The sequence below is a fragment of the Mauremys mutica genome, chromosome 2, assembly GCF_020497125.1.
Source record: "Mauremys mutica isolate MM-2020 ecotype Southern chromosome 2, ASM2049712v1, whole genome shotgun sequence".
Lineage (NCBI taxonomy): Eukaryota > Metazoa > Chordata > Testudines > Geoemydidae > Mauremys > Mauremys mutica.
Genome location: NC_059073.1, coordinates 62,907,316 through 62,922,923, shown reverse-complemented (window position 1 = coordinate 62,922,923; position 15,608 = coordinate 62,907,316). Strand labels below are relative to the sequence as shown.

The 15,608-nt window shown below is 41.8% G+C and overlaps 1 protein-coding gene across 1 annotated transcript in view; it reads right to left on the bottom strand.

The window, feature by feature from the left end:
- ARFGEF1 (ADP ribosylation factor guanine nucleotide exchange factor 1) overlaps positions 1-15,608 on the bottom strand; it is a 172,473-nt gene that overhangs the window by 74,571 nt on the left and 82,294 nt on the right. The window contains exons 6-9 of the mRNA XM_045006311.1: positions 12,735-13,011; positions 12,035-12,148; positions 11,002-11,174; positions 9,470-9,603 (exon numbers count right to left, since the gene is read on the bottom strand). Of these exons, the coding sequence (XP_044862246.1) occupies positions 9,470-9,603; positions 11,002-11,174; positions 12,035-12,148; positions 12,735-13,011 (698 nt within the window). The remainder of the gene's footprint in view (positions 1-9,469; positions 9,604-11,001; positions 11,175-12,034; positions 12,149-12,734; positions 13,012-15,608) is intronic.

The following is a 15,608-nucleotide window of genomic DNA, read 5'->3' as shown; positions in this document are numbered from 1 at the left end:
GTCAGAAAAGTTTGATTAACGACAGACTTTTTTGTGTTTGTGGGGGAGAGGAGGAACAAGAGAGTATTTGCACCCTTAAGGGTGATGGCATCCATGAAGTGTCCTGGATTGTAGCATGCTTTTCTCTTAGGTATATGAGATTTATCCTTATTTCTGGATGTCAGAGAAAAAAATGAGCAGGAGGCTTTTATGGAGAGCAAGAACATGGACTTGTGAGAGTATGGCTTATACTGAAGAAATATTTGTTGCTAGTTGCGATTTGTCAGATATAAAGAATACTGGAAAGAGATCCCCAGATAATACTGATCTAGGAGGTACACAAGATATGGTTCAGTAACTCCTCACTTAACATTGTAGTTATGTTCCTGAAAAATGCGACTTTAAATGAAACGATGTTAAGCGAATCCAATTTCCCCATAAGAATGAATGTAAATGGGGGGGGGGTCGGTTCCAGGGAATTTTTTTTTTTTTTGGCCATACAGTACAGTACTTTAGTTGGGAGGTGCCCCAGCCTTACCCCACACAGGCACAGCCCACTGGCACTGGAGACAATGAGGCAGGCAAGGAGGCTGAAGGTGCTGTAGGCTAGAAGCATGTTGTGCAGCAGCAGCGGCAGCTTCCCCTACTCTGCGAGCACCAGGGGCGAGGGGTTCAACCCTCAGCCCGCCCACGCCACCCCCTCCCCCAAGCCCCCACTTAACCCACCTCTTCTTCCCTCCCCCTTTACTCCACACGACACGTCCTTGCTCCTCCCACCTTCCTCCCCGCGGCAATCAGCTGGCTTGCAGTGTTCAGGAGGCAGGAGGGAGGAGCGAGACAACGCGCAAGCTCCCCCTCCTTCCCCTGCCTCCTGAACACAGCAAGCCAGCTGATTGCCATGGATAGGAGGCAGGGGAGGGAGCGGGGAGGTGCGCTGCATCCTCGCTCCTCCCCCCTCCCTCCTGCCTACCGCAATCAGTTGGCTTGCCGTGTTCAGGGGGCAGGAAGGAGTGGGGAGGAGTGAGGACTCGGCACACAGGCTACCCCCTCCCTCCCCTGCCTCCTGCCTGCGGCAATCAGCTGGTTTGCGGCATTCAGGAGGCAGGGGAGGGAGGGGGAGCCTGCGCACCGAGTCCTCCCTCCTCCCCCTCCCTCCTAAATGCTGCAAGCCAGCTGATAGCCGCGGGCAGGAGGGGGAAGGTGCTGATCTGCGGAGTGTGCCGGCAGGCGGGAAGCGCTGTGGGGGGGGGGGGAGGCGCAGGGGAGCTGATAGGTTGGCTGCTAGCTGTGGACAAAGCAGGCAGCCAAATGATGTTATAGCAAAGCACTGCACAACTTTAAATGGAGCATGTTCTGTAATTGAGCAGGGACATAAGATCAAAACAATGTTAAGTGGGGAGTTACTGTACAGGGTTCTATCAGTCAAACATCTGAGATCCATAACACCTCTAATTTTGTTATATTCTGCAAAGAGAGAGACACTAAGTTTGTTATATTCACTTTAAGAGACACTGGTGTTACAACGTGGCCTGGTACCACTCTACTGTCACTAGTCTGTTGCAAATGGATCCAATCACTGGTTCCCATGTGCTTCCAAGCCAACTGGAGCTGAGTAAAGTCTAGTCACTGTTTCTAGCTCTGGCACCCAAATAATTAAACTTTAGAACATCCCTGTGACAAAAAGAGGTATCTCTATTTCATTCTACAGGGAAAGACGAGTTAGACAAATGACTTGTCTAAGATCAGACAGGAAACTTGTGGCAGAGCTAGGAATAGAATCCAGATCTTGACTCCCAGTCTTGTGTGCTTTTAACAACGAGGCTTCCTCTCCAACAACTATGGTCATGTTCATGAAGACCTATTTTTCAGTAAACATGTTTTCAGTTTATTTTCGTTATTTTTTCCTCTGTTGTTTCTCTTTGTTTTAAACATTACTGGAATTTTCTCTTGAGATATTTGCATGTCTGTTCTCAGTCTTGCTTTTTCACTACCTGATTTCCAAAATCATTTTTTTTTTAACTTTAGAATTCTCTAAAGTGATTTTAGGTACACTGCTAATCATTTATTTTTAAAATGTTGCAATTATCTTATCCACTACTCCCCCCACTAAAAACATGTTTGAAATGGCTGACAAGCCTTCAACGCTTTAGAACCGGAGATCAATTCCAGGCATTACTCCAAATGTAGGACATCTTTGAATGCCTTGGCAGCTGTTTCTTTTTGTCCCAAATGTCATTTCCTTCAATTTACCCTATGCAGAGAGCTTAATTGGTCCTAATTTGCATGTCAAGGACTCTATGGATTAAAAAAGGATGGATTCCAAGTGCCTCAGCAGCTACTGCTGCCCTCCAGGAGTAGTTAACCCATTACTGCCTTTGGTAAACTGATATCCTCATTTCTTAATCTCAGACAGACAGTTTAAAAAAATCATGTCAGAATTTAAGTTTTCTTTCTGGCATCTGTGCAGACCAAGGAGAGCGAAAACCAAACACTGTTCTCAACCGATATTCATTCCTTTACTCTACACTTCTGTAGTCCAAAATCATGGATTATTTAACTCTTTTAAATGCTTCTGGTGGAGTGACTTCACCTTTAGAAATAGGAAAACTGTTGGATTAGAGCAAATGAAGAGCTTCTTCTGATCAGGCACTAATAAAGCAAGTGGCTTTACAATGAAGTTGGGAACTGCTGCTTTACTCCAACTTATTGCTTTGACAATCTGAAAAAAAATCATTTATTTAAAAAATGAACACCTGTAAGTGTTAAGGTTGTTTTTGTTTTTAGAAAATAGATTCCTTTATTTTCCTGAAAAGAAATGTTCCTTCAAGGTTCTGTCAAGATCTTCAAACTTCCTATGGCATGAATACACAAAGCCTCATGTTCTAGATTAAGAAGGAAGACTTTGCAAGCATTCTTCAATTCAGGCCCAAACAACTTCACATCTGAAAGCAACAGGTAATTTAGCAGGCCTCACTTCCTTACTGTCTGCTTCAGAAGCTTTGAGTATTCTTCAGCTTTGAGGAACATATCCAAAAGTGAACATTCAGCTAACATTGCAAGATCTTCTAGACATGTGAAACTAAAATACATTTCTAAGTTTTAGACCCCAAAAGGAGAAGCTATATTATCTATGAAGTTCTGAATAGAGACTATTTGCTCAGTAAAAAGTCCATGAACTGAGTATTTATTCTCTGCACACACCTACAGACAGATAATCACAAAAAAAGTTTGTTGTATAACAGGTATTTCTAATAGGTATCAAAGCCTTTCAGTTGCACATACACTTCAGCTAATATCATGGTGTTAGGAAGTATTTAAAATATTTTCATTCATCTGTGTAGCTGTGCTATAAAAACAAGAAACACACCAACTTATTTCTTCCAAGAAAAGCACGCAGTTTTCTAGGGGACACTCAAATGCCCAGAAGATACAAAATTTATGTCCAAAGCTACAAAACTGAAGTTCTGTACTAACACAGGTCTGATAAACTCAAATATCAACACGTGGCTTCCTTTAGGATTAAAGAAAACAGTTCTCTATGACAACTGGCCCTCTGAGCCAGATGAAAACATGGTTTTTTCAATCACTTGTGTTCATCATTGATTCCAAGTTTTCAGGACAGACAACCAGTAATGTATTCCCTTGCCAACTAAGGTATGGTGGTCAAAGTGCCCAAACCGAACAGCAGGGCACTAAGAACACAGTATCACTGACTTGTTGCTACCAATGCCAGTTCTTCAATGTGAAGAATTTGCTTTTAGATCAAGTGAAATGAGTAATTTCTTGCTTCAACTTGAGTGTACACTTTCTCTAACTTTTTGGTTTTAGATGCAACTGAAGTACAAACAAACAGCATCTCCTTTTGGGCAAAACCACATTGGCCACATAACTGAATCTAGATATTACTAAGAGCAAAGTAATGACAATTGAAACCACAGATATCCTGCATTCTAGCTCTTTAGGAACACTGCTAGAAAGATGAAGTGTTAACACAGTGGACTAGACTAGTTTAGATGGGAGACTGAATACATTTCTAGGGCACTAATAATCCAGTGTCAAGTTTTTATAGTAGATACAGTGACCATGCAGTGTGAGGGATGGATAACCAGAATCTTATCGTAGAACTTTGGATGAGATAATATTACAACCTTTTTTCTGATCCTACAAACTATTGTTCTACTTGTTGAAATCACTAGTACCCTGGACTATTCCAAGGTTATGATATCAGTGGTAGCAGCATTTCCTGACTCTGTTCAAGAGCATCTTCTCTCCCTAAAAAGCGGCATTTAGAATTCATCATCACAGGCAATCCATTTCTTTTATACAACTTCCCTTTAAACTGAATTGGATGGTCAATACTTATTCACATTAAGGAGACATTTAAATGAGTCAATAGTTGTTTTATCTTTATTCAAAACTTGAAAAATCTTATCTCTGAATATATTAGCTTCTGGGGTCATCCAAGTGCACTGTCCACTCCCTCCTAGTTCTACCCCCTCTGCTGCTCAGTGGTCCACAACTTTTGTGGCTATTTGCAAAAATAAACTGAAATGGGATTAGGGCAACTCATGATGTGGGGTCAAAAGGGAGCCAGGAGAATATTAATGAATACCCAAGCACCAGGCATGTGTTTCAAGTTTTGGAAAGCATGAGAGATAAAAGAGACTGGGTGGTCCAGATTATTTAATATATTTCCCCCCTCATTTTTTATATTTTCCTATCGGTGAAGACCCTAATCTCCCAATATAGTTAAAAAGTCGGCTCTAACAAAACTAAGTTTCTCTGAAATTGAGGGTTTACTCTACTAGACCTGTAGAAACTTAATAGGTAGAGGCTTTAACTCGGGTATCTTTGTGTATATGCCCCAACCATTAACTTATGTATTGGTTAGTTTTGTCTGAAGTAGCCTTTGGCAGCTGGTTCTCTGTTAATTCCTTCCCTGTGCTATCCCCAGAGGACCATGATAATCTAGCAGGAATAAAAAGAAGGAAATTTCCTCACTATCATAGAATCTCAGGGTTGGAAGGGACCTCAGGAGGTCATCTAGTCCAACCCCCTAGTATATACGCAGTTTACAGTTTATTAGATACCCCGGCCTAGCCAAAATCAAAGAGGGGAGAAGATTATTCTTTGGGTGGAACCAGATTGAACTGAATCATCTCGGTTTCTGCTGGTTAGAAATTTGTTTCCAACCACTAAAGGGAGAGGTTACTTACCTTGTACAGTCACTGGAGTTCTTCGAGATGCATATCCCTATGGGTGCTCCATGTCAGGATGTCGTGCACACCCGTGCACTCTTAATCAGAGCTTTTTGTCAGCCGTGCCTGCGGATCCATACCTATGACCAAGACACCCTCTGGTTCCTTCTAAACCAGGAAAGTCCTTCGAAAGACTCCAAGGCAGAGGGGAAGGAGAGCAGGCATTGGAGCAACCATAGAAGCACACACCTCAAAGAACTCCAGTTACTGTACAAGGCAACCTCCTTCTTCAAGTGAAGTCCCTATGGATGCACCACATCAGGAGATTGCTGAGAAGCACCTCAGTTACAGAGGAGGAGGAGGATTTAGTATAGTCCATAGAACAGCATCACCGAAAGCCATGTCCAGCCCTGGAAGCAGGCACAAGAACATAATGCTGGGAAAATGAGCACATCAAAGACCAGGTGGCTGCCCTGCAGAATCTGAGAAGTATGTTTTTAAATAGGGCTACATAGGTAGATTGACCTCTGGTGGAATAAGCAATCACCCTTAGAGGGGGGCACGCCCCTGAGGAATCTTAACAGGTTAAGTTGCATCCTAGAATCTGTTTGGACAATCTTTGGGTGGAAACTGGATATAATTTCATTTGTTCTGCAATCAAGATGAAATGCCTGGATGAAGCCCTAACAGGGCCTGTAGTGAGGCGGTGTGGCTCCTCGCCGCCCTGGAGGGTGCCGAGCCCATCCGGAGGCCAGAGTGGGTGGAGCTAGGGAGCTCTAAGCCCACCCATCAGCGGGTCAGGCAGCGACCCGGAAGTATAAAGACTCACCCTCAGAGCTCGATAAGGCCCCAGCTGCCGGAGAGATCAGATGTCTTCAGTCTAGCCTGCAACTGGGAAACCCCCGCGGCCCAAGCTGCAGGCCAGGACTGGCCTGACTTGCCCTGTGCTCGCTACCTGGAGGAGTTGCCAAACCTGCCCTGCGCCCACTACCCGGAGGAGTTGCCGGGCCTGTCACTTGCCCACTACCCCGAGGAACCTATGGTGCTGGACCCCCCAGAGGACACCATCCTGACCCAGGTACTAACCGAGGGGGAGTCTGGAAGTAGCCCAGGTGCAGCCGACCCTAGTCTGGCTGCAGCATTGCCAGAGCCCATGTCAGTGTGTTGTGGCCAGGATCCCCACTGACTAAGCAGCAGGTCTTCTGCCACTGAGAGGGCCCCAGGCTGGGACACAGTGGAGTGGGAGGGCCTGCGTCCCCCCTGCCACCCAAGAGTTGGGTGGCCGTCTCCCCCTCTCACAGGCCTTTGGAGGCTTGGGGCCTACTATTGACTGAGGGCCTGAGTTCTGACTGCCCCGCCCTGACCCAGGGCCTGGGCTTACGGTGTTCGTTTCAGTTACCGCCAGGGCTACCAAGGAAGACCCCATGAACAGACTAATTCCCCAACCATCAACTGCGGCTAGTGAGCCGGTGTGGCTCCCCGCTGCCCCGGAGGGGGTCGAGCCCCGGCAAACCCTTGTACAGGGCCTAGTGCTGTCTAACTATGAGGATGGCTACTAAATTTTCTTGTTTCATTTTGTTTAGCACTTTGAGCTGTAAAGGCATTGGGGATAAGAATACAGCCATACACAAGGCCAAGGCATCTCCCATAAAGTTGCAACTGTGCCCTCCTCTCAAGCAGAATCGTCTGCACTTCAAATTGGATGAAGTTACAAAGAGGTCCATCTGTAGATGGTAAGATATAGCTCTCTGAATACCTTGTTCAGCTCCCATTCGTGGTCAATGCAGACATGCCTGCTGAGGAAGTGTGCCACTGTCTTCTGTAGTCCTGGTAGATAAACAGCTAAGATCGGTATGTGGTGTGATATGCACCAGTTCCATCACTGTACAGAGTCAGCACATAAAAAGACTGGGATCTGTAAGATGGTAGGAGTGGCATGACCAACTCAGCTGGTGAGGAGGAGGATTTGTGGAAGGTGGTGTTTCTTCTTCCTCATCTGGCTCTAGCTCATGTGTAAGATGCTGCTGTGGAGCAAGACCAAAGGGTAGTGGGCTGTTACTCCTGATGCGCTCTTATGAGATGCGACCCTGTAGAACTGGTTACTATAAGGGGCCCACAGGTTTCTATAAGCTGACTGTCATGGGGCATAAGGGAAGGGTCAGGACCCCAAGGTTGCCTTGCCAGGGTTGCCGGGCGTACTCAGAGCGTACTTCAAGGAAGGGAGGTTGAAAAAGAGAGGAACCATGTATAGACACCTTAGAATTGGATGACATGTCATCCAATGGTCTACTGGAGGGGCAAGTGGTGCCATTACCAGTGGTCAAGTCGGCCTCAGATTCTGAAAGAGATCCTGCAATTTCACTGGTACCACAGCTTGATAGCTGATGGGACGGTACAAGAGAATGATACCAGCTGGAAATGTCTCTTTATACCCTCAAAGAATTTGTGTGGGGTGGGGGTCTGCATTGGCATCAGAGGATGAGTCACCGTTGACAATGGTAGGATCAGAGGGTACCTATGCTCTGGGAGGTGAGTGTCTCTCAACAATTCTCTGTAATGGTGATTCAGGCTCTTCCAGGATTCAAAGATCCTCATGGAATAGGAGCTTGGACTGTGGTGGGGACTCTAGGTGGGTCTCTCAGGAGTCATTACGCCAGGTGGTACTGGAGACAGCACTGAAGTGCAATCCGTGTGCTTTTCATATCTTGCTACAGAAGATGGTGCTGATGACTATTCCGGCTCAGCTCTGGAGTCCTTGTGTTTCACAGGCACTGTGTTCAGCGTGGATGCCACAGCCTGTCTAGGTTGTTTACCTGACAGCTTCTCAGTACATGGCATGGTCTTCTTAGCTGATGCTGGAGTCTTGGTACCGGAGGGGATGGGAGTCTCACTGCTACCCACATTGGGATGCAAGGTCTCCTAAGACCCAGACCAAAGGGGCAACTTTCCCTTTCTCTTTTCCCATTCTGGGGAAAGGGGTGTTTTCTTCTTTAAGGGTCCAGACAGTTGTGAAATATCAGAGGGGTAGCCATGTTAGTCTGGATCTGTAAAAAGTGACAGAGTCCTGTGGCACCTTATAGACTAACAGAAGTATTGGAGCATAAGCTTTCGTGGGTGAATACGTCTGACAAAGTGAGTATTCACCCACAAAACCTTATGCTACAATACTTCTGTTAGTCTGTAAGGTGCCACAAGACTCTCTGTTGCTTTTGATAGTTGTGAAGGGCCCCAAGGACCTACTGTCACACCTAAGACAGTCACCTGGGCTCTGTGAGCAACCAGATCCAAAGTATGGGGGGGTGAATCAGACCCATGGATCTCAGAGAGCACTCCATCACCAGGTACTCCAGTTTGTCTTCCCTCAATTTCTTACATCTGCTTTTAAGCCTGAGCAGATCTTGCATTAGGAGTAGACCTGAGTCTCCCCCAGGCAGCGAAGGCCACTTCAATGACTGTTGTTGTGAAGGGAAGATCTATAGCAAGTCTGGCAAGGTTTGACACCCAGGGTCTTGGGCATAATCTGTCCTTGAGGCCATGGACCAAGGTCAGAGTTTTAAAAAAAAAAAAAAAAAAAAAAAAGGGAATTACAATGGATCCATCCCCTCCCTACGCACCTTTGTACCACAGAATGAGGATGTCTACGGCACAGGTGCAGCGCTGCAGACACTACTGATGAAAATCTCCAACCAAGAGTACATGGGTTTGTGCACAAAAGGACACTATTTGAAGAAGAACTGTAGTGAAAGTACTCCTTAGAGAATCTTATGCCCTCATTCCCAGACAACAATCTGAATTTTGATTAGTTTATTTTCCTTTCTACTGTCTGGGGAAAGCAATTCTGTTCACAAGTTGCGACAATCTAGAAAGAGTAACAGAAAATAAACTTACAAGTAAAATATTTGTCTTTCAGTCATCACACATTAAAAAGTTATCAAATATTTAAAAGCCTTTAATCAAACATTGGACTTTATAGTTTGGAAATGGTTTGTAATTAAAAAGTGATGACTTAGTTTACTGATAAAATAATGACTAGATAGAAAAGCACAGGCTTATAACCCATGTAAAGTGGTTAAAACTTACCAGAGAACAGAGCAGAAAGAGAGATGCTGCCATTTAACATATAAAAGATACACTAAAAATAAAGTACAGCTCAGTGGAAACTTTCAGATGTGGCTTTTCTGTCAAAAATGCTAAGTATTTGTTTCTCAACAGCAGACGACCCTTATCATTTGTGTTCATTTTTATTTTTTAGCATCTAAGTATTTTCATAAAAGAAAATCATGCTGACTTACTTTGGATCTGGTGGCCCATCTGACAGTGGCTTCATAGAGAGTTTACACAGTGACCTGAATACTAGGAAGGCATCCTTTTGTAAAATGTGGGAAAACTTAGCACCAGGCGTAGGTCCTGAAGAATTTCCAGATTCCTAAAGAAGTTAACATATTTCAGAATTCCATTTGCATTAGCAGTGTGTAGGGAAATCCCCAAATCTTAGCAACGATAAGTTATGATATTGAACAAATACAACCAAATTTTAAATGTAATTTAAGGTCTCCAGCCTAAGTTTTAAAAATTTAGTTTGGCAATTCAGTTAAAACAGACCTGAATACAACATTAATAAAACCACCAACTCAGTAAAGTTAAGCGTCACCAAGGAAGATGTAAAGTCAGAGCCAATAAGTAAAGTGTGGACAGTTTCAATTTATAGAAGACAACTGAGACCATACTGCCCTCACTCAGGGCTCCTAGAAAATAACTTTTACAAAGAAAAGAAATGGTAACCTCGACTATAATTGTACCAGTGGGTTACAGAAGAATATTTACACAGCCATAATGCCATGGCATAATTTATAATGTATTGTTATAGTCTTTATATATGGTGAATGGCAAAAACTTTTAGAATAAAATATTCACTTTTTTCTATTTACCAACTTCTGGTGATGCTATAAATGCCATTATCACTTCTGTAGAGGATATGATGAGTCTTATCAGAGACATATGCTGTGCAACTAAAAGATAACAGCATCTCTTTAAACATTAAAGCATAATTAGGGTTGGAAAGACTATATTTTAAACTGGTACACATTGGTAGTAAACTGCCAGTACAGACCTCTGTGCCCATGCAGCGTGTTTTTTGAAGCCAACGGGATTCTACACACGTGCAGGGATTCGTGTTGCCAGAGAGTTTTTATTTCTTGCTATTACAAAAGCTTAATATTAAAAAAATGAGGAGTGCATGAAAATAATTATTTTCAATGAAAATTCAAAATCAAATCCTCCCAATCATAGATATAAAGGTATGGCATAGCTTAAATCATTACCATTAGGGCACCCTGTGCAGGGGTTTTTTTTTGTTTGTTTTGTTTTTTTTTAAATGGACATTTGAAAACAAGGGAGAATTGGCAATGGGTTATTTACATTGGTACTGATAACTCTCTAACATTTCTGAAGTTATTTTTATGTTATGGAAGAAGCACTTAGAACGTAAATATAGGTGTCCTTTTAGGCATTTATATAAATCCAAAGAAAATTAAATTCTGTATTATAATTTGAGCATCTACCTTCTGTAGTGAAAATGTTTGCTGCCCTGCATGTATCTTGCTTGCAAAAGTCTTAAATAGCAGTCAAAGAGGAATACAGTACATTTAAAAAAAAATTAAAAAATTCCTGAGACTCCTTTAATAGTGATTTATTTTATACAATTATATTAAGATGTTGTCTACACAAATGTAAGATAAACAGATTATTATTATTAATAATAATAATAATAAAAAGAAAGATTATTATTTTCTTTACATGCTTCAACATTTATTTCCTTTAGTACCTGAGTGTCATTGGAAGAGACAGATAACCTGTCATCAGGTAAAGATGGTGTATATGCAACAGAGATTGGAGTCCCTGGAATTCCATTTGCCTGAATATTTTCACTGTCACTGCCATCTTCTAAAGTTCCAACTGTGCCATCAGTACTTCCACTTTCAGCAGTCCCTTCTACATCTGGGGGGGTGGGGGGGGGGGTGGTAAAAAGCAAATTATCATGCAAAAATATACAATATTCAAATTTAAAATTAGAAGAATTTTTCTTAGAAGTTCAGTGCACTAAGATTAAAAGCACCATAGGGCCCAATCCTACAAGGTACTGAATTTATATTTCTGTGAATTTTTTTTGGTAAATAGTAAGTTTACCAAATTCACCCAAAATTGCATTTTTCGGGGCATCAAAGACATTCAATTAATTTGAATAGAATTCAATAAAATTTCAGACAAAAAACAACCCCACAAAATTCAGAAATGTCAAGTCAAATCAACATTTCGTTATCAAAATGTCACTCAAAATTTGAAATGGTTTCATTTTGACCCAAAATATTTTTTGTTTCTGCAAGAAAAAAAATCAGTTTCAGTTCAAAACAAAACAATTTCAGCAGAAACAAAACATTTTTAACTGAGCTGTAAATGGACATTTTGAATATTTAGTATTTCATTAATGGTCTGAAGAAGAGCTGTAAAGAACTCACAAGTGTAGAAAAAAATGGAAATGGAGATATAAATGCAGTCAGAAATCTGAAAAACTGATTATAGCTGAAAATTAAGCAAACTATCACACCTAAAAATTCCCCCTCAGTTAAGGTAAATAGTAAAAAGCCCCACTCTAATTCATTTTATTGTCAAGTGGTACAGTTTAAAGTGGGACAGTTGAAAGACTATCTCAGAGAGTAAATATGAAGTTAAAATGGTTTAGAATTGTATTTTATTTTAAATATACACAAATGGTTAAAGGAATCCTTAATGACTGCTTAGGCAAAGGTGATTGCAGAACGAAGCTGGCAGTATATAAATTTTAAAAGTGATTGTGATACCTCCAACTATTATGTTCACCATTTCCTGCACAATACTCTGTACAATATCTTGTGCCTTTTCTTCACATGCATTGTTTTCTCCATCATATGTTCCCGCATCAATTTTAGACAGATCTTCCACAAAAAAAAAAAAAAAAAAGAGGCAGGAAAGATATTATTGATAAGCACTGAAGTCAATCAAGAAGGTTTTAAACACAATATTATACATTAAAAAAACAACAGAACAAGACAGCAGTACTGAATGGCTAAAGGTACTTTTCTTATCACAGGTAAGAAGATCCAAATGTTTTAGTAAGGGAAGGAGAGGGGAGTACATTAGTTATCCTTAGAGATAATTAAAGTAGTAATTGTGTAAATTTGTGAAAAATACTTAAAGAATATAAGTTAACATTTCAATGGGCTTAGGGTGACGTGTACATTTTGCAATATGTGGCTGCACATTTGTGACTGCCTGGATGCAAGCATGCATCTAGGACTGCAATGACTAGAGCAGATGTAATTTATTTGTGGCCGAAATATGTTGTAAAGATAAAATGTTAACAGTGGTAGCAAGGGAAACTGATATTTGTACACTATTCTTAACTGTATTTTACTAACTGGAAACAGAATAATCTTCCATTAAGTCGCTCAGCCTTTAAGTACCATAAAACTCCACACCCTCTTCCTCCTCCTCACTAAGACCAAACCACACAGTGATTACTTTCTGCTGCTGCAGCCTGGTCAGCTTCTGTCTGTTCATTTTCTGCACTGTAAATATTAGAACCATTTTCTGCTTCTGTATCTTCTTGAAGGCTCTTGTCCACATCATTTGTGCTGTGGTCAAGTTCTCCTTCATGATCTTGGGGTAGCTGATCGACTATCTGTGATGGAAGATGTCTCAGCTGAGGTGATTCTGGTTCATGATGGCTTAAGGGTGACTGCTGTAGATGGTGCTGTTGTCGGTGTCTTTCCTTCTCCATCTGTTTGGCTTCCTGGAGCTAGAAACAGATCAGGTATTCACAAATACACATTTTGTTAAAAATAAAATGCTGTTTGTGACTTGAAAACAAACAAAAAAAAATGAGCCATATACCCTAATTTGTGCTGGATAATAAAATTTTATTAGTAAAATGTTCAAACATATATTCAACAATGTTCAAATATTCTCTTATTGTATCTATTTACATCCTGCCATGCTACATTAGTGAATGAATACTTTTATTGGTAGTACATTTGCTTATATTGTATTTGTATACGAGCTGTGACCGGGTGAGTCCGCCCTTTAAGAGGGTTAAGGCTAAGCTACACCACCCGTGCCACACTGAGCTTGCCTCCCCAAGTGGTGGAGATGAGTGCTGAAGCTATATGATAGATAGATCAGGTGACTAAACCAGGCCTACTGGAGGGATAAGAACAGCTTGTGGGAAGTCTTGGTGCAGAACTCTGGGATAGGTCCGCACAAAGAGGGACATCCAAGGAGAGCAGCCATGGGAGTAAGTACTCTCACAAAAGAGCCGAAGGGCTGAAAATATAGGAAAAGGTGTAGTACTAAAAATATTTGTTAATGGTTGTACAGTTGATATGGGGATAGAATCACCAAGGGAATTCTAGCACTGGTACTAACCTCTGAATCTTAATATTACACTACAGATTTTCCACTAACTTACAAATACTATTTACAAACAGATAATGCACAATGAGCATGACCTACATTCTGCAGCAAGTGATCTCTATCCCAGACTCTTCTGGTTACTTGCAAAAACTCTTCAGTTGCTAGACCCTCTCTATGACAGAATGTATTTAAGTAATTATATCCCCTTTTTTACTTACTGATTAAATAATTGCCTCTACCCTTTTTTTAAAGCAATCACTTTTAAAAATGGGTTTGAGATGTGTCTCAGTCAGATGCGAAGTGGAAGATCGGTTTAATTCAAATGAAGAGAACAAAAACAGGAATAGTTCGGAGAATTTAGAGAGACCCTTTGTTTATGGGATGTTAATGTAGTCCTTTCCTGGTGTATGAAGCCTCCTTTTGAGCAACTTAATATGCGTGAAAGAGCAGGGAAGGAAAATTTTCCCTATAAAGTGACAGCCATAGTTGGAAGACAATACTGCTCTTTCCTGATTACCACTGGTGAGTGAATTTAACAAGCAAGGAAGTATAGGCCTGGCCCTGGGCATTGGTCCTCCACTCTCTGAAATAGGAGTGGGGGAGTAAGACAATACAAACACCACACCTACTAGCAAAAATGGAAGATGAGAACAGGAAGTGTTCCTCTCTATCCTCAGCCTGGAAAAGGAGTAAAGAGTGATGTCCCCTCCCCATTCTCCCAGCAAGGGAAAGAAAGGGAACAAAGCTCATCTACTGGCCAATGCTGATGAAGAAGGCAGGCCCCATTTCTCCCAACCCGATTTGAAACCCAGACCTTCACAATCCTAAACCCAACACTGTTACTGCCCCTAAATCTCAACAAAGAGGCCTCAGTCTTCAGTTTTAGCCTCTGAGTAGCATGTGCCTAAAACGTCATTCCCTGCCTATAACTACAACTACACAACTGACACCTAAGAGCCAGTTCACACAAGTGCTCAACGGCTCAGCTATTTCTTGAACAATAATAGCTGACAGCAGTCATACCATGTATTTTCAGAAACTAATGAGCAAACTAATGAATTTAGATCACTGGATGACTCAAACACTGTTCAATCTGAAAGGAAACTGCTTGCTAACATTCACAAACTAATAGCAAAAATACCAGGCTCTTCAGGAAAGAGCAATGAAGTCAAGAACTTCTAGGATCTGACCTTCCTTCTGTTTCCTGTGGCAATTTGCTTTATTAATTCCTTTGCTATCAATAGCACAGAGCATGGGGCACAAGAAGCAGTAGACTCAGCTCACCACTTTCACTGCAAACCATGGCAGTACTCTGTAGGCATCTGTTAGGGTGACTATTACACACATTAAAAGAACATCAAGGGTGCAAAGTCAAGCATTCAGAAGTTAGGAAATGCCAGAATTATGATTGCTTGTGCAACCTTAATTTAACCCCCTTGCACTTATGCATTATGATACAGTCATTAAATACGTGATCACACTTTTTTCTCCACAAGACTCATGCCTAGTCAGTGCACACGATGGTGCTCAATTAAAGAGCAGCTATTCACTATTTTGTTTTTTCCTTAAGGCATGCTCAGTTCCTGGTGTCCTGTTATTTTCCTTGTTGGACCTGTCCTGCAGTAGGTGACTTCAGGGTACCAATCTCGCGTAGGGCAATTTCCACCCCACCATCCACAATTTCCATCAACCTCAGCCTGGACCAGTCCACACAAGAGATCCACTACACTACAGTGCAAATAAGTGATGGTCACATAAACATCACCCTATATCGGAAACCTACTGACCGCTATATCTACCTACATGCTGCCAGCTTCCATCCAAGACACATCACACAATCCATTGTCTACAGCCAAGCCCTAAAATACAACCAAATTTGCTCTAATCCCTCAGACAGAGACAAATACCTACAAGATCTTTATCAAGATTCTTAAAACTACAATACCCACCTGGGGAAGTGAAGAAACAGACTGACAGAGCGAG